Source organism: Salvia splendens, chromosome 14, assembly GCF_004379255.2.
Source record: "Salvia splendens isolate huo1 chromosome 14, SspV2, whole genome shotgun sequence".
In the NCBI taxonomy this organism is placed as follows: domain Eukaryota; kingdom Viridiplantae; phylum Streptophyta; class Magnoliopsida; order Lamiales; family Lamiaceae; genus Salvia; species Salvia splendens.
In genome coordinates this window covers 6,976,803-6,996,798 of record NC_056045.1, presented here as the reverse complement: position 1 = coordinate 6,996,798, position 19,996 = coordinate 6,976,803, and the positions used below count along the sequence as shown (strand labels likewise).

The window sequence follows — 19,996 nt, the reverse complement described above, 5'->3', positions numbered from 1 at the left end:
CAACTAATTTCTTAGCGTTATCATCAAATGACATAATCATACCCATTCACGTCCAATTATTTTATTATTGATTTATCTTTAAAATTCAAAGATATAAAAACGTCTGCATGTGCATTAACTTAATTTCTAAACGTTATTTTCCAATGAATATTAGTTGTCATTCATATCTAGTTATTTTTTATTATTAAATAATTCTTAAATTCTAAGTTAAAACGACCGCATGTATATATACTTAATTTCCAAACGTTATCATCCAATGAAATATTAGTGGTCAATCACATCCAATTATTTTTTTATTATACTAAATAATTCTTACAATTTTTTGTTATAAAAACAACTACTGCATGTGTATATACTTAATTTCTAAACTTTATCATCCAATGGAATATTGATAGTCATTTATTTACATCCAATTAAATTTTATCACTAAATAATTCTTCAAATTTTAAGTTATAAAAAACGACTACAAATAATTCTATCTCATCTTGTGAGTTGTGTGTATCATTTTCATACAAATTTTCGAAGTTGAAATTCATCGTCGGATTCAAATATGTTAGTACAAAATATCATTGATGTTAGCCATGAATATTGCTCATATTTTTTAGGATTCAACCACTTTCTTAATAAGTTCAAAAGTTCTAAATAGTCTAATACTACTTTTTGTTTTTTTTTATGGTACTTACGAAATATTAAATTGATTTGTTTATGACATGCATAAAACACAATTTAAAATTTGAAATTCAGATGACCTCAATTTGAAATTCCCCTTAATAATGAAATGGTTTGTATTGTGCCAGAATTTTGTACTATATGCAATCAATGTAATTTGGGAGTGATATATGACTTTACATATATATAGAAAAGGGTAATGTAGTAAACAGATAATAATTGATAAGAAAACCGGTTTAAATAAAAGCGGTTTAGAATTCAAGGGCATTTTGTTTATACAATTTTTTTTTTAATTTATCTGTACTCTGAAAGATAATGATGTTTACCGTACAATGGTAATAAATGTTGATACCATGGTCAACTTATTAATTCATATCGTAATGGTTATTTTCCATATTATCGACATAAGAATTTTGGTTAATTTAACAATTTAAGCATGATTTAAGAAATATTGCAAATTACAAGGCATGACCATAAAACATAGTTATATTATATTTATTTATATATATTATCTAGAAAACAGAGAAATGATATCCAACCTAATTATGTGAGCACCTTGTATAAGTGATATCCTTGTTTGATGCATATTAAAAATTGTTTATTTTATTTTATAAATTTTGTTGATTCGAATACATCATTGTTTCTGCTCATTTGAACTCATTGTTTCGTCTTCATCATCAGTTCCAAATATGTCGTATATATAATATTGTTACTGTTAACCATGGGTGTTGCTCAAGTTCTTGCCATCTTTAACTCTAAACCGCATGTAAAGTTTGATTCCGTCTTAGATTTTAATGCACAATTTGAGAGTAGAGTAAAAGTATTTGATTTTAATGCACAATTTTAATGCAATATATAGCAGCAAACGTATACGTATGTATGATGGAGTAGGAGTAATAAGGTGTGTGATCAAATATTAACTAATTTACAGTAATAACTAATAACTTTGTAAATTATTCTTTATAAAGAATATCCTAAATCCATAAATTCTTGGAATGAATATGGTTCAAAACTTCAAATGCTATAAATCCATATTTTCGATATGTGAAAAATTTATTAATTGTTTACTTTATATATTAATTCCATTTCAAATGTCAGGTTGAGGGCAAACACGTTACTTACAACGACAAATTCCTTAAGTATTATTAATAATAAGTAATTAATGTCTGAGGCCACAAATTCGAATTTTTAATGGTACGATCTTTAAATTTAAATTCATTCACCCATATAAAAGGAAATTGAGCCACAATTGGGCCTATAAATAAATAGCCCATATTTAGATGAAGCCCATTAAATTTATTCAAATCTAGTCGCTTAAAATGTTCGTTAATGTATTTGTGAAAAATATCATTTAAAATATATATAAGGCTGTGACGGATTATTTATGTTTGAAAAATATCAAAGAACATGGTTCAATATATGGAATTGGTGGATAGCAAACTCAATCCCATATTGTATGTAATATGGTGATATGAATATCCGAGTTTATTAAATTGAGAAATATAGTTAATTAATTAACATGGATAATCGCAAAAACATAGTTTTAAACTAGGACCAAGTGTTTGGCAATGGGCATGAGCTAATTGGCCATGGAGTCTCTTGCATTCAATCCAACAACTCACATCAGCTCCATTCCCATTGCACTGTAAGTTCTTCACCTGTGCAAGCCCTACACTGCATATCTTTCCATTCACTGCATATTTAGAACATTTATTACTAAGCAAATAATTTAAGAAGTTAATGTTTAAAGGTTAAATTGGAAATAGTAGTGTATGTCATGAGAGAATCAAATATGAGAAAGAAAGATAGAAAAAAAGAACGAGCAACTATCTTGGGATGGTCTGAAAAGGAATACGAATCAATAATTTTAAAATGATTATTTACCTGGTACGAAGAGTTGAAAAAATGATGAAACAAATAGCTATCAAGTATTTTGGGTTTGCCATTTTTTTTTTACTTTGATTGTTAGAAATTATGTGTATTTACATAGACGTTCAAGAATTTCCTACCTTAACAAAACAGGTACCTGTTTATAATATGTCATGCCACAATTAATTAGTTTCCAACTAAATTATATATTATTGTTGTTGTCAAGTATTAAACTAAAAATAAATGCTTAAAAAATAATCATTCAATATTTTCTATATAATACTACAAATGCATATTATTTTTCCAATTGTAATGCAATAATTTAAATAATACTACAAAGATTTAAATAATTCATACTATTTAGATAACACTACTAATATTTAAATAATTTGTTTTGAGATAATATACAAAATTTTAATAATACTACAAAGAATATTTGTCCTTAAAAATTATAAAAGAAGTAAATAAACATTTAAAAATCACATTGGTCCTCGAATCAAACTAAATGGACACATATACCCCTCAAGTGCTAAATGGTAGAATAGTAAATATTAGGACTGCATTTGAGATTATGGAAGTTTTTTACTGAAAATGTGATTTTATAATTATTTGGTACTAAAAAAAGTGCAAACTCCATTTTCGGGGACTAATTTTGTAGTCCACGCTAATATTAAAAGAGTATTCAGAATTTTTTTTATTTGAGTCAAACAATATAAAATTATGATTTTGCAAACACACACACAAATAATTTTGTAATTCAATCGAATATACTAATATTCAAAAAAATTTATTTGAGTCAAACAATATAAAATTTTGATTTTGCAAACACAGACACAAATAATTTTTTAATTCATTCGAATATGTATATGTGTTTGTATATATTTGATTCAATTAGAAAATTACGGAGTATACGTGTATAACCAATGTCCTCGATGCATATAATTTTATTTTTTGAGCTTAATAAATTTTACCACGAGACATTTGGATAATATAGGATAAATTATTAATCACATTAAATGCCATTTTCAACTTTTTCTTTCTCATTTTGTTTCTGGACCCCTTAAAGATAAAACTTAACAAAATTCATTAGTATTTTCTGATCCAAATTTAACATTAAGTTTACATATTACTCTCTCCGTCTATGAATAAATGTCCCATATTTGATCGGCTCGAGTTTTAAGAAATTATTTAACTTTGTAAAGAAAAGTGTATAGAAAATGTTAATGGAATGTGAGTCCTTACTATATCAGTTTTATAATAAAATGTGAGTGAAATAAGTTAGTGGAATAAGTGATCCACCTAGCAAATATAGTATAAGTGAAATGAGACATTTATTGGCGGACGAACGAAAAAGAAAAAATAAGACATTTAATGGCGGATAGAGGGAGTACTACTTATCAATTTTAAATTTATACTAATGTTAATAGGAATGTGATCAAATGCAAACTCTAAATATTGTACAAACTCCAAACTTTGATTTAGATCGTTAGAAAATGTCAACAGATGATAAAATAATAGCAACAAAAATTTCAACACAGTGTCAACGACTGATGCTGTGTTGAAATTGTGTGCACACTGTGTTGACATTTTTGTTGCTATTATTTTGTCATCTGTTGACATTTTCTAACGGTTCAGATCATAGTTTGGAGTTTGCATTTTATCAGTCACGCCCACATTTTCTAAGGATAGAAAATACGGTTGATTGCGACTAGAGGAGGATTAAAGAAGCGAGGAAGAAAGGGGAAAACAACACAACTCGACCATAACTCAAAACAAATGAGAATAGCTTGAATAAAAATCAGAGTGTCATCTCAACAATTGACAACTCAAATGGATTATATCTCAGCAATACATAAACTCAAAAGAAACAACATTCAGCGGAAGCATTCGAGAGAAGAATAATATTATGTATGAAGACATAATATATTCGGAACATTTAAAAGCAAACACAAATCTTCACCAGCTCTGCTCAACACCCACCGCGCTCGTCACAGCTCAGCCTGTACATTTTTTAAAAGAAATGCAGGGCTGAGTACTTGATGCACTCAGTGGACTCATGCCGAAAATACTTTATTAAAAAAAGGTTATTTATCATGCCATTAACGAGTGACCTCGAGGTTTTAACTTTGAAAAGACCCGAGTCACTAAAACCTCTCACCAACATCATCATCATCAACCTCAACATCATCAACATCACCATACCATATCTGAACATACATGACAAGGAATGTGGCCACATTCCAAGCCACTAGACCGGTCAACTCAAAGAGATAGCGCATGATCTACGGGGTGTACACTAGCCTGAGTAGGGACTCACTCCCTAGTCAGACCCGAATTCGATTAGCCATACATGGCAATAGCCACTTCAGATAGGTCCCATAGCAACACAAAAATATGGCATGACAAACATATTTCGCAAAAATTAAATATACTTAGGACATAATCCTTATTTAAAAAGAAAGCCCATCTCGTTCGTTTAAAGCTTTAACTTGTGTTTCATTCCGTCCTCCGAAAGCGTGCGTGAAGTCACCCATTGATTTAAAGTACTCCGGCCCAATCTTCCATTCAATTAATTTGTCTCAACCCAAATCAATTCCAACTCCTTATCAAAACAGTAAGCCCAAATATTTAAATTAATTCATTAGGCCCAAATATTAAATAAATAAGGCCCAACTTTCATGTCTTTTCCTCAGCATACGTGAAATTTGGATTTGAAGCTCTCAAAAGCAGAACTCAACAAAGTATCGCATCTCCTTTCACGTCTTCACGCAGTGCTCCTCTTTTTCTCCTCTTCCAGCAACGATGTCATGCCGTCTCCGAAGAATTCACGGCTGCCGTCCCATCTCTCTTCTCCTTCGCTGATTGTCGCCCGCAAAACACAGCACCATCGCCGCCAATGTCGCGAGTTGAAGCCTCCGGCCTCCTCTGTCTCCCCTTCTCTTTTCTCGGCAACACAGAGCTGCCGCCAAATTCGCGACGAATAGTGTACAGTCGCCACTGCGGTTTGCTGCTGCTGCTCGCCCTCCAAGTCCGACGCCGCCGTCGCTGAACCGCTGCACGGCAGCTGTCCTTCGCATAGCTACTGCCCCTGTTCCCAATCTCGCTCTCTCTGCCCTCCGATCAGTACTCCGTCGTCACCATCGGCGAGCTCGAAGGCTCAGCTCTCCGCCTATCTTCTTCTTTCATCGCCGCTGCTATTCGCCGCAGCCGCGACTCTCCATCACCGCTGTTGATCAGCCAGGGCTGCCGCCGCAGTGGTGTTTCGGATCTCGGATGCAGCCGAGCAGCCACCGTTGAGGATACCTGCCGTGTCCAATTTCTAATTGCAAAGCCGCTAAGTCGCTGGCCATCCCTATCAGCTTCGCTCCGCCATCGCTTCTCTTCCGCGCAGCCGTCACCACTTATCCTCAGGCTTCTCTTCATTTTCCTCTTTAGTACCTTCCTTTTCTACATTTTCAGCAGCATCTTCCTCTCCCAAGGGCTTCTCCACACTCAGATTTTTCTCATCTTCATTACCAACTTCCTCAGTCACTTGTGCCAATTCATCAGTATGCATTCCCCAGTTTCCCCGGCCTGACCCTTCTCGTTTCATTTCAGTTCCACGGCCAGTTCTACTGCGGCGCTCGAGAGGCCTACGAGTGCGGTCTCGGTCTCCTTCCCCAGCATCTCCATTGCTGTAACCACCTCGACGGCCACCAGAAAATGAACCGCGGGGTCCACCATAGCCGCCATTGATGAAATCAAGAAAAGTGAAAGGAGTAGAGTACGTGATAGCAAGATTGTTGGAAGTGATGAATGTGGGATCATGGGGAACCGATTTCATGGAATGGGGAGTAGAGACCGATTTGTTCTCTTCTTCCGGATTTTGTGGAACAGATTTGTGAAACAAACACACGACAAAACTAGGGAATTAATTGGGCTGATTTGCAGAAAATAATGAAGTTGAATTAGGGCTCAAAAGCATGCATGGACTCTTCTTCGTTTCATTCATTCTTCCATCAACATGTGAGTTTTTCACATGTTGAGTCCGGAATGTCGTGAAAACATAGTCTAATATGTATGATTTTTAATCTTGACCGTCATTTTTTCCTCATCCAATGAATAAAATATGTAGAGTTCTAGGTTCTACACTTAAGAATGGTTCTATCTTTAACGCAACCCTATATATATATATATATATATATATATATATATATATATATATATATATATATATATACCTTTAAAATTTTTAGAAATTTACCATATATATTGATATTTTTTAGATGAGGTGTATTATATTGCTAAATTACTCTTAAATTGTGAACTATAACTAAACGATATGCATTGGATCATTAAATCAAGCCACAAAATCATTTAGCCACAAGTATCATATAGTTTTAAAAAATGTCATTAAGGGTATTAATGTAAAATAACAAAAAAATGATTATAACAAACTTCAAAAAATCTCAAAACTTTAAATGATTATAACTATTTCAATTTAAATTATTCTTTTATACAACATATATCAAATTAAATATAATTTTATAAGGATTCTAACGAGATCTCACTTGCATACGTTTCGATGTCAAAATTAAAAAAAAATCTTGAATTTTCCTATTTTTTAAGAAGCAGTTTAATGTCAAGATAGCTATAATAATATGTCAATATAATAAATATTTTTTATTTTTATTTTTATTTTTAGGTTTCAATTCTAATCGTACAAGGTTAGGAGTCTAAGAGTATTTATGCTTGAAAAATATCAGGTTATTTATGCTTGAAAAATATCAGGTTCGATATATGGAACGTAGACTTGGATTTAGCATGGTGAATTGAATATTCTAACAAATAAGAAACAAATATTTTGTTTAACACTTATAATATTCTAAACATCTAAGAGCATTAGCAATAGGTGGCCATCGAAGGTGGCTTTTGACGTCATCAAATAAAATTTCACTTATAATGATGGAAAATATTATAGTGATATTTGTTGGTTGCACTTTGAGAGCTTGCATGCAGTGGCAGAGCCACATTGGAACAAAGGGGTACAGCTGTACCCCCAAATATTATCGCTATATTGTATGTATATCTACACAAAGTCACAATGTCATTGTTGGTTCAGTGGTTGTGTAACACCCCTTACCCATTTTAATTACCTTCAAATGGCCCAAAACAATTCCTCACATTATCAACAATTATTCTAGGCCATAATTTGTAATTTATAAAATTATTACCCCTTAGCTTCGATTTATGATTTTACACGGACAAAAGAAATTGCCGAAAATTGACTAATCGGCATTTCGTATCAAATTTATACCTTACGGTTTAACTTAACTACTATTCCTCACCACATATCCAAACCTTTTATTGGTGCCTATAATTCGGGATGTTACAACTCATCCCCCCTAAAAGGAATTTCGTCCTCGAAATTCCCTCGGGTTTACATCATTCCTATAAGCGTCGCATATACGTATGCCATTCCACGACATCCTATATCCTCATCTACATAGCGTATCCTCACTTCCATAACCAAACACAGAATGACATACAAAATCACATAATCACATCTTAACACATAGCCACATTTTGCGATCACATAATAATATTATCATTATCTCTAATATATTTCAAGCACATTTGTCACATTATCATTTCTTTACATAGTAATTTCCATGTTATTTGCATCTTTTCTTTGTCCACATAAGGCGCACATATCATATTCATCACGCATATGTATAATTCACATACTCATCATATATTGTATAGTCCCAATTGCATAGTCCCTATTCGGGCACTTATAGCCGACGAAGGGTGTATTTCACTTTCCACATATCATTATTTCATTACGTTTTCCTTTATTATCATTCACAACACTTCTTATCTTTTCCCTTTTTCCTTTCTTAAGTCATCATGTAACATCATTCTCTTCATGTATTATCACTTATCAGTTTATTTACCACAACTTCGTATTAATTTATCTGATCAATTTCTAGCAAAAATTGGGCAGCGTTTTCTCTATAACCAGTGCTTCCCCAAAACCAACAAGATACAATGTTAATCACAGATTATCAAATCAAACCACCAAATCACAACATAATTCAAATATCAAGTCAGTATTCATCAACAACCATATTTATTTTCAAAACTCATTCTTATCCATAACTAACACATTTACAGATCACAGACAACACTTTCAACCAGAATACCATTTTATATCATATAGCTCAATTTCAAACTCATATTTTTAGACATACCTTATCATATACTATACAGCTCGCTTAGAGCATACATTCCCATTTTCCATTTCATTTCTGAATCATCATTCGGTTCTAACATTTATATAGCTCGTATTCGAGCGCACACATAATTCTCACGGAGTTCACATTTCCAATCATATAATTTATTGTCTTGCACGATTATTCAGTTCATATTTCCATCACATCACGTCATATCTCATATTGCCCGATTCGAAGTACACATGTAATCCATATATGGGCACACATGTTCAGATCATATCATTTATTTCTTATTCGTCGCATTTTCTCATTCGCACATTTATGGTTTTATTCATATAATGCCTTATAGTTTCATATGTTTTCATATCAATATTTATCATTTTGCCAAACACATTTCCTTTCACATATTTCTATACTTTTGTTTATCATTATAGGATATTACTTTATGACTCTTAATCCATCTTATATCAGACAATCCACATACCTTTGTGAATTTTCGTGTTACACTTTTATATCATGATGGTCACTTAGTCTATAACTTACTTTCTTTCCATATCATTCCTTTAACTCATTTTCTTCTCTTTTACTTATACTCTTTCATAATCTGCATATATTTATTAGTATCTTTCATTAGGACATACTTTTCATCAACATTTTCAGACCCATCCTCCCTGAATTTTTTTTTTAAATCTTTTACACATACCGACGCTACCGAGATTAGAGCTATATGGGGTGGCCAGTCCCATATAACATCTTTCTCGGTCACACGGGAAACTATGTCCCGTACCTTGTTAACTTCTTTCCACTTTAGACATAAGCAGCTGCATCGAGTCACTGGTACTAACAGACAATTAAACCTATGTGGCATGTTTCTACACACTTTACTGAATCACTTCTTTCCAGAACCGCCTAAACCTAGGCTATGATACCAAAACTTGTAACACCCCTTACCCGGTAGGTAACCCACCGAATAAGTGATGTCACGTTTCAGTATCGAAAACCCGTGCTGAAATTTTTCCTTTTTCTTTTTAGCTTAAAAGCATAATTAAAATCTATTACATTTAAAAACTTAACATTTATCCAGCGGATGGTTAAAGATTAAACTATTACATAACATGCCACGACTACTAAACCAAGTTGACCACCAGTGACTCACCAAAGATGCAAAGCTGCGCAACACCACTGACATAATGTCGACTCTAACCTGCAGGGGGGAAAGAGGGGGAGTGAGCTCGAAAGCCCAGTAGCAATATCCAAACTACAGAATCCAACCCTCTCAGCTAAGACAATAGTAACTATAATAACTACATTATTTCCTTTTTAATCTTTTGCTTGTTTTCATTTCAATTTCACAGATTTCCAAAATTACTTACAATCACATTATATCAAACTTATTTGTATTATCGTCATACAACTTTTCCATATATTCTTACTCATGTCTCTTCAGAGATTTCATTCTTAATGCCATTTCCTTATTATCTTGACTTATTATTACAATATATATATTCCAAATTCTCAGAATTTTCACACCAAAGCATACCTGTTCAGATACCCATATATATTCATCATATCATCCTCGTCATATTTCTCTTATGGTCTCTTGATAACATATTCATATATTTATTTCTATACTACAACATTTTCATTGTATCTTATAGCTTTGGTTTCTCCAGATTTCGCATATCATCATATATCATTTCGTATCACATTTTTCTCATTTTACCATTTATTTTCGTATACTATTCTTCCGTGTTAATTACCCCGAGCGGGGACCGTTCAACATAAAATATCATTTCCTCCGTGAGGACTGATCAACAATCATATCATATATCATATTTCACAAATCACATATCACATATCACATATTACAGATCCTTTATTCACAAGTCATCAGATATTAATTTTTTCTTATCTTATCATATATTACAGATCATTTATTCAGAAATCATCAGATATTATTTTATCTTATATTATCATATATCACATATTACAGATTACAGATCCTTTATTCACAAGTCATCAGATATTAATTTTTTCTTATCTTATCATATATCACAGATTACAGATCATTTATTCAGAAATCATCAGATATTATTTTATCTTATATTATCATATATCACAGATTACAGATTACAGATCCTTTATTCAGAAATCATCAGATATTATTTTATCTTATAGCCCCAATATCTGCTTGGTTTCAGGCAGGGTACACGGACCAGATCAGAAACAGAATCAGATGCAGACGCGGATTTTGTCCTCGAGAGGACTCCGCACAGACCACCCATAGGGTGCAGACAGATAATCAGACCACCCATGAGGGTGCAGACAGATAATCAGACCACCCATGAGGGTGCGGACAGATAATCAAACCACCCATTAGGGTGCAGATCAGACAGATCAGATAGGGGCCCATCAGATAACAGACGATCCTCGCTTCGGTTATCCAGAAGACGAGTGATCACAGATAATGCAGCGCTGCTGTCCTATGGCATGCCAATTGTACCCAACACATATGACCAAGCAAACAGGACGTTTTATTTCATATTCTTCTTTCAAATCTCTTTTTCACATTTATTCCATTTCCAAATATCACTTCAGATAATCATTCTTATCGAATTCACATACACTCTTTTTCATATATATTCAGATATTTTTTTTCATAATCTATTCAGACATATTTCACATTATTCAGATCTTCATAATTTATTACACTTCATTGCATATCATATCCATTGTCTTTATTCATATTCGTACCATTTTTTTTTCCACAGATCATTCATATTAAAATTAATAAGAATCATAATAATCCACATATTAAATTATAAGCATATTTAAGCACATTATTTAATAACATCTCACATATAATCACATTATAGCACACATCATCTCAACCTAAAGAATCGAAAACCATAGAGAGGATACGCTACCTCGCAGGCTTATGAACATAAGCCTATTTCACCTTGATACTTCTCTACCCTCTAAATCCACTCCTTTGTGATCAAAACGCACTATATGCTCCTTCGCTTTATGCATAATATAAATAGCGTACCAATTAATAACTCATATTTACCCATGATCATGTTTTCATCATTAAATCATCTAAATAAATTAATTTGCTATATTAACTTAAATCATCTAACTATACAACCTCACTGGACTGATTCGTCATAAAAATTCTATATTCATTCGGAAGGATTTAGAGGCTTGACCTAATATTTTTTAAATGCCCAAAGAAGTATAGTTTATAATCCAACAAGATTCATTCAAAAATTTCTAATGGTTTGAGAGATATTCTCCTTTTACCAGAGACTAACAAAATCGAACAGTTTCTGGCAACATTTTCTACATAATTTTTATAAATAGTATTTGTACTCTTTAATTAGTCACAAAATTCAGAGAATAACGAGACACCTTATAGTTAATTTAGAAATTATGAAATCAAGTTTTCATTGACCTTAAATGCCCTTAATAATTCGGATAGAACATACTAAAATATGGCAGTTTACCACAATTTTGACAGTTTCCGGCGGAATTGTCTTAACAATTTATACATGCAGTAACTGAACTCCTAAATTCTCCATAAAATTCAGGGGACCTCAAGACTAAATATAGTTATTTTTAAAATTGTTAAACAAAAGTTTTAACCTTTCTTAAAATGCTTAATAATTCAAACTAGGAGGCGGCAGATTAGAGAGTTTGATTCTTCTCAAGCTTTTATCTCAAACCCAACCATTCCACATCAAATATCATCAATTCAGCTCCCCCCCTGTTCAATATTCATCCAAATTCACATCCATGTAATCAAACTTCTAATTCAAATATCAAACAACGACAAATGAAGGCCTATGATCGCGTAAACGTCAATATATCGAAATTTAATCGGTTAGTTTTCCTACCCCCGAGTGAATGAAAATTCAGCCCTTCAACATCAACATATACTCAAGTTCAAGGTATAAAAATAGAATAGGAAGAAAGGGCTACCTCGATTTGCTGGCGGATACAAGATTACCCGATCGATTTACCGATTAAATGACAAATATTTGGAAATTAAAAAGCTTAAGCTTTTGGTCTTCCATGGAGAGGGGGAGGACGTGCTTGTGGCTGAAATGAGGGGGGGTTTGGAGTTGATGATAGACAAAAGAATTCTCTAGAGAATTCTAATCATTATTTAATTATTTAGTTAGTTTTTAAATAAATTAATTATCTTGTAACATTTTATTGCCCTATCATATGATATCACATTTAGGAACTCTTTATATCATCATTTAGCATTTAAATTCTAGTTTAAGGCAAAATTATTCCTGTCTATATCTTCAAAAGTTTCGCCGATCGTTTTCGTTAAAAACTGAAATTATCGGCGATAGAAATTTTTTTAATTACCTTCAAATGGCCCAAAACAATTCCTCACATTATCAACAATTATTCTAGGCCATAATTGGTAATTTATAAAATTATTACCCCTTAGCTTCGATTTATGATTTTACACGGACAAAAGAAATTGCCGAAAATTGACTAATCGGCATTTCGTATCAAATTTATACCTTACGGTTTAACTTAACTACTATTCCTCACCACATATCCAAACCTTTTATTGGTGCCTATAATTCGGGATGTTACAACTCATCCCCCCTAAAAGGAATTTCGTCCTCGAAATTCCCTCGGGTTTACATCATTCCTATAAGCGTCGCATATACGTATGCCATTCCACGACATCCTATATCCTCATCTACATAGCGTATCCTCACTTCCATAACCAAACACAGAATGACATACAAAATCACATAATCACATCTTAACACATAGCCACATTTTGCGATCACATAATAATATTATCATTATCTCTAATATATTTCAAGCACATTTGTCACATTATCATTTCTTTACATAGTAATTTCCATGTTATTTGCATCTTTTCTTTGTCCACATAAGGCGCACATATCATATTCATCACGCATATGTATAATTCACATACTCATCATATATTGTATAGTCCCAATTGCATAGTCCCTATTCGGGCACTTATAGCCGACGAAGGGTGTATTTCACTTTCCACATATCATTATTTCATTACGTTTTCCTTTATTATCATTCACAACACTTCTTATCTTTTCCCTTTTTCCTTTCTTAAGTCATCATGTAACATCATTCTCTTCATGTATTATCACTTATCAGTTTATTTACCACAACTTCGTATTAATTTATCTGATCAATTTCTAGCAAAAATTGGGCAGCGTTTTCTCTATAACCAGTGCTTCCCCAAAACCAACAAGATACAATGTTAATCACAGATTATCAAATCAAACCACCAAATCACAACATAATTCAAATATCAAGTCAGTATTCATTAACAACCATATTTATTTTCAAAACTCATTCTTATCCATAACTAACACATTTACAGATCACAGACAACACTTTCAACCAGAATACCATTTTATATCATATAGCTCAATTTCAAACTCATATTTTTAGACATACCTTATCATATACTATACAGCTCGCTTAGAGCATACATTCCCATTTTCCATTTCATTTCTGAATCATCATTCGGTTCTAACATTTATATAGCTCGTATTCGAGCGCACACATAATTCTCACGGAGTTCACATTTCCAATCATATAATTTATTGTCTTGCACGATTATTCAGTTCATATTTCCATCACATCACGTCATATCTCATATTGCCCGATTCGAAGTACACATGTAATCCATATATGGGCACACATGTTCAGATCATATCATTTATTTCTTATTCGTCGCATTTTCTCATTCGCACATTTATGGTTTTATTCATATAATGCCTTATAGTTTCATATGTTTTCATATCAATATTTATCATTTTGCCAAACACATTTCCTTTCACATATTTCTATACTTTTGTTTATCATTATAGGATATTACTTTATGACTCTTAATCCATCTTATATCAGACAATCCACATACCTTTGTGAATTTTCGTGTTACACTTTTATATCATGATGGTCACTTAGTCTATAACTTACTTTCTTTCCATATCATTCCTTTAACTCATTTTCTTCTCTTTTACTTATACTCTTTCATAATCTGCCTATATTTATTAGTATCTTTCATTAGGACATACTTTTCATCAACATTTTCAGACCCATCCTCCCTGAATTTTTTTTTTTAAATCTTTTACACATACCGACGCTACCGAGATTAGAGCTATATGGGGTGGCCAGTCCCATATAACATCTTTCTCGGTCACACGGGAAACTATGTCCCGTACCTTGTTAACTTCTTTCCACTTTAGACATAAGCAGCTGCATCGAGTCACTGGTACTAACAGACAATTAAACCTATGTGGCATGTTACTACACACTTTACTGAATCACTTCTTTCCAGAACCGCCTAAACCTAGGCTATGATACCAAAACTTGTAACACCCCTTACCCGGTAGGTAACCCACCGAATAAGTGATGTCACGTTTCAGTATCGAAAACCCGTGCTGAAATTTTTCCTTTTTCTTTTTAGCTTAAAAGCATAATTAAAATCTATTACATTTAAAAACTTAACATTTATCCAGCGGAAGGTTAAAGATTAAACTATTACATAACATGCCACGACTACTAAACCAAGTTGACCACCAGTGACTCGCCAAAGATGCAAAGCTGCGCAACACCACTGACATAATGTCGACTCTAACCTGCAGGGGGGAAAGAGGGGGAGTGAGCTCGAAAGCCCAGTAGCAATATCCAAACTACAGAATCCAACCCTCTCAGCTAAGACAATAGTAACTATAATAACTACATTATTTCCTTTTTAATCTTTTGCTTGTTTTCATTTCAATTTCACAGATTTCCAAAATTACTTACAATCACATTATATCAAACTTATTTGTATTATCGTCATACAACTTTTCCATATATTCTTACTCATGTCTCTTCAGAGATTTCATTCTTAATGCCATTTCCTTATTATCTTGACTTATTATTACAATATATATATTCCAAATTCTCAGAATTTTCACACCAAAGCATACCTGTTCAGATACCCATATATATTCATCATATCATCCTCGTCATATTTCTCTTATGGTCTCTTGATAACATATTCACATATTTATTTCTATACTACAACATTTTCATTGTATCTTATAGCTTTGGTTTCTCCAGATTTCGCATATCATCATATATCATTTCGTATCACATTTTTCTCATTTTACCATTTATTTTCGTATACTATTCTTCCGTGTTAATTACCCCGAGCGGGTTCAAATATCAAACAACGACAAATGAAGGCCTATGATCGCGTAAACGTCAATATATCGAAATTTAATCGGTTAGTTTTCCTACCCCCGAGTGAATGAAAATTCAGCCCTTCAACATCAACATATACTCAAGTTCAAGGTATAAAAATAGAATAGGAAGAAAGGGCTACCTCGATTTGCTGGCGGATACAAGATTACCCGATCGATTTACCGATTAAATGACAAATATTTGGAAATTAAAAAGCTTAAGCTTTTGGTCTTCCATGGAGAGGGGGAGGACGTGCTTGTGGCTGAAATGAGGGGGGGGGGTTTGGAGTTGATGATAGACAAAAGAATTCTCTAGAGAATTCTAATCATTATTTAATTATTTAGTTAGTTTTTAAATAAATTAATTATCTTGTAACATTTTATTGCCCTATCATATGATATCATATTTAGGAACTCTTTATATCATCATTTAGCATTTAAATTCTAGTTTAAGGCAAAATTATTCCTGTCTATATCTTCAAAAGTTTCGCCGATCGTTTTCGTTAAAAACTGAAATTATCGGCGATAGAAATTTTTTTAATTACCTTCAAATGGCCCAAAACAATTCCTCACATTATCAACAATTATTCTAGGCCATAATTTGTAATTTATAAAATTATTACCCCTTAGCTTCGATTTATGATTTTACACGGACAAAAGAAATTGCCGAAAATTGACTAATCGGCATTTCGTATCAAATTTATACCTTACGGTTTAACTTAACTACTATTCCTCACCACATATCCAAACCTTTTATTGGTGCCTATAATTCGGGATGTTACAGGTTGTGTCTCTAACTTTCATCCATAAGACCAGTGTTCGAAGCTTATTAGTTGCGCCTTCTCATCTTTTATGTTTCACTTCTTTCCACTTTTATTTATGCAAATAGTAGTACTATTACATTTCTCATATTTATTCTTTTCTCTCTTTTTCAAAACTGCATTCGAATATAGAAACTTATTTAAGGCACCTATCTTTATTTTTCTATTTTTCGAACTTATGTATTTTATACATATTTTTTTCTGTATAGTTTTTTCTATTGCATTAAAAACCAATAATTTCCTATTTCTAAAAAAATTGACCCATTTTCTTATATCTTTATCATTATATATTTTTTAAATATTCATAAGGATTTTAATTCTCTTTCTTTTTATCTTTTCGATTTTCTTCTGATGCACATCTTCACGTTTTTAATAATTAAAAAACCATAATTGTTTGTCGCACCCCCAAACGAAAATTCTTGGATCCGCCACTGCTTGCATGTTATATGTTATGTGATTCTTTCAATCTAATCCATCATTCAAAGTGATAAATAAACCATACTATCAAATGATAAAAAAAATTAGTTTAAATAAACTAGTCTAGAATTAACATAGCTAGCCATCAAACTATGCCTATATGTAACGACCCGCTAAGCTGATATTATTAGAAACAATATTATTAGCTTGGTTATCTATATAAGTGACTTTTATGCGATTAAATCTGAGCTAAGATAGATTGTCGTTGTTGTTTGTTTTGATGTCAGGCAAGTGAATAGAACATGTAAATATATTACACATATATGAATATAATATATCTAAATAAATAAATAAATAAATAAGATCCCAAAATTAAAATCTTGATGTCTTATACATCCAATTAAAGTCCAACAAAATTTAATTTATGCATCATATGTTTTAAGAAGACGGGCACTTCTACATGGACGGCCACGAACTTGAGCCGATTATACCTAAACCAAATTAAATAATCAAATAATTACAAAAAAATAAATAAAATAATAAATAAAATAATAAAAAAAATTCAAAAGGGAAGGCAGATTCAGAGGCTCTTACACAGCATTTAATGCTGCAACCCAAAATTTTCTAAAGAAAAATAATCCTTCTGACAGCATTTAATGGTGCATTAAATGGGATGTCGGTGTAATCATCATTTTCTCTGCTAAAAGAATATTTGAGAGGATTTTGTCATACCACTTGTTGTACTATTATATACATACCAACCAGCCATCGCCTTCACTACCCCACCTCCAACCAAACAATACACTAATCCAAATCAATTCCAACAAAGCAGAAAAAGAAAGAGGACGTACACATCAGTGGAAAGTTGTAGTGAAGCTTTTTCCTAACACATAAAAAGGTGAGGAATAACGACATAAGTTTTTTTTTCTTCTTTCCACAACATGCATATGGCAAGATTTTAGCCACTGACGAATACTAGCAAATTGCATCTATAGCAAAGAAAATATAGAAATAACAATCTCTAGCAAAGAACTCATAAACTTAATTTAGGGACGAAAATCTGCTGCCCTATCACCAATTTAGCATGATATGGATTTCATATAGACATCTTAGCACCTCAAGGACATAGAAGCCATAGCATCCAAAGAACATAAAAATATAAGATTCTTAATGAATAATGGGAACTTAGCTTGAAATGACATAGGAGCCTGCCGGAGGAACTTACGGCAACGAGCTCGGCACTCCGTCGCCGACGATGGCAGCCCACGCTCCAAAAACACATCCTTCCTTTTCTTTCCTTGAATCTGGAAATCTTGGAATGAAATTAACAAAGTTTATTATCAAAAAGGAATTTAAAATATAATCTTTAAAAGAAAAATAATAAAAATAAAAATAAAAGAGAGGGGGTGGAGAAACCGACCACCTACATGTCGGAAACGGCGTCGGCGACTGGAGGAAAGATTCTCGGTGATGGCGGCGGGGATGCGAACCCGCGACGACGGCGGACCCGCAGCGGTGGCGGCTGGACGGAGAAAACGGTGAGGATGGCGGCGCGACGGTGAAGAGAGAAGAGAGATAGAGGAGAGAGGAGCGCCGCCGCTCCGCGAGCGGCGGCGGTGAGGCTGGTGGCGGCGAGTCCAAGTGGGAGAGAGAGAGAGAGCTGCTGCTCTTTTTTTTAAAAAAAAATAAATGAGGGAGGAAGATAAGTGGTAGGGTTTTTAGTGTGTATTATTCCTAATGGGCTCCTGATTAAATTAGTTGGGCCGTGTAAAAAAATTTTATAAATATTTTGAGCCCAGATCTTTAAATTAATGAAGGTTGTTTTAAATGGAGGGAAGCCCAATTCCGAAATTAATTATGTTTTGGGCTGAAATTTAGTAGAAAATAATATCTTTTGGGAGCAAAATTAATATTTAAATTTTAGCCTAAGTTTTAAAATAAGATTTCACTAATGATTACTTTAATTTTTTTTTTATTTCTTCCATTAATGTAACTAGCGAAAATAACTGATCCTTCTATTTATTTTAAAGTTTTGGTTAAGAGTAAAATTTTCAAAGTAAGAAGATACATAGATCCAATTTAGTCGAAGCCGAAAATGGTGGATGAAGACGCATCAAATAATATATGAGTTTAAGAAATTTCTTAAAGATAAGTGAAGTAAGAAAATGAGATTTATTATGAGGCATGCATTCTAATTTAAGTAGGTTTGTCCTTGAGTCTAATTAGTGTATTATTATATTATGAAGTTTTCAAAGAGGTTACCCTTGCAAGTAAAGTTGGAACAAAAGATTCAAGTTAAAGGAACTAAATGATCCAGGTGAGCTTTCTTATACTAAAAATACAAATCGTATTTTTATGAAAACATGAACACATGTTTGTGATTTTTTTTAAAGATGTTGTCTTGCCATAAATGTTTTGTGTATGATGCCTATCTGTTTGGCTAAGGCCAAATAAATTATGAATGATGATATAAGTCGAATTCGGGTCCCAGTGAGGGTGGTGTCCCCGCTCGGACTAGTGTACACAAGCTACCTCTGTCATGATGGGCAGAGCAGGTGACCGAGGAAGGTGGCCACCTTCCCGGCACAAGGATACCTCTGACATGTTGGGCAGAGAAGGTGACCGTGGAAGGTGGCCACCTTCCCGGCACATGTATGTAAGGTGACCGTGTGAGAACACCATCTCAACGGCACAATGTGATCAGATATGGCTAAGTACAGGATAAAGGGACTGCAGTCCAATGTGATAT

At 33.0% G+C, this 19,996-nt stretch overlaps 1 protein-coding gene and 1 long non-coding RNA gene across 13 annotated transcripts; both read right to left on the bottom strand.

Moving 5' to 3' along the window:
- Positions 1-5,932: 5,932 nt before the first annotated feature.
- On the bottom strand, positions 5,933-6,361 carry LOC121764095 (RGG repeats nuclear RNA binding protein A-like). Its single transcript, XM_042160171.1, has one exon. The coding sequence runs from the start codon at positions 6,359-6,361 to the stop codon at positions 5,933-5,935; it is 429 nt and encodes a 142-aa protein (XP_042016105.1).
- Positions 6,362-8,417: 2,056 nt separating this feature from the next.
- On the bottom strand, positions 8,418-18,912 carry LOC121763731. 12 transcript variants are annotated; one of them, XR_006042474.1, is made up of 5 exons: positions 18,668-18,912; positions 16,153-18,551; positions 12,735-15,418; positions 11,681-11,776; positions 8,418-9,957 (listed from the first exon to the last, which is right to left on the bottom strand). It is a non-coding gene; the product is annotated as an uncharacterized LOC121763731 (long non-coding RNA). The 12 variants fall into 12 exon arrangements; XR_006042478.1 differs by lacking the exon at positions 8,418-9,957 and having other exon boundaries at positions 11,136-11,776; positions 16,153-18,130; positions 18,473-18,559; XR_006042484.1 differs by lacking the exon at positions 8,418-9,957 and having other exon boundaries at positions 11,136-11,776; positions 16,153-17,947; positions 18,473-18,559.
- Positions 18,913-19,996: the final 1,084 nt, after the last annotated feature.

What these genes read in the sequence shown, in the direction of transcription:
- LOC121764095 (XM_042160171.1), bottom strand. Translation starts at nt 6,361, where the DNA reads ATGAAATCGGTTCCCCATGATCCCACATTCATCACTTCCAACAATCTT.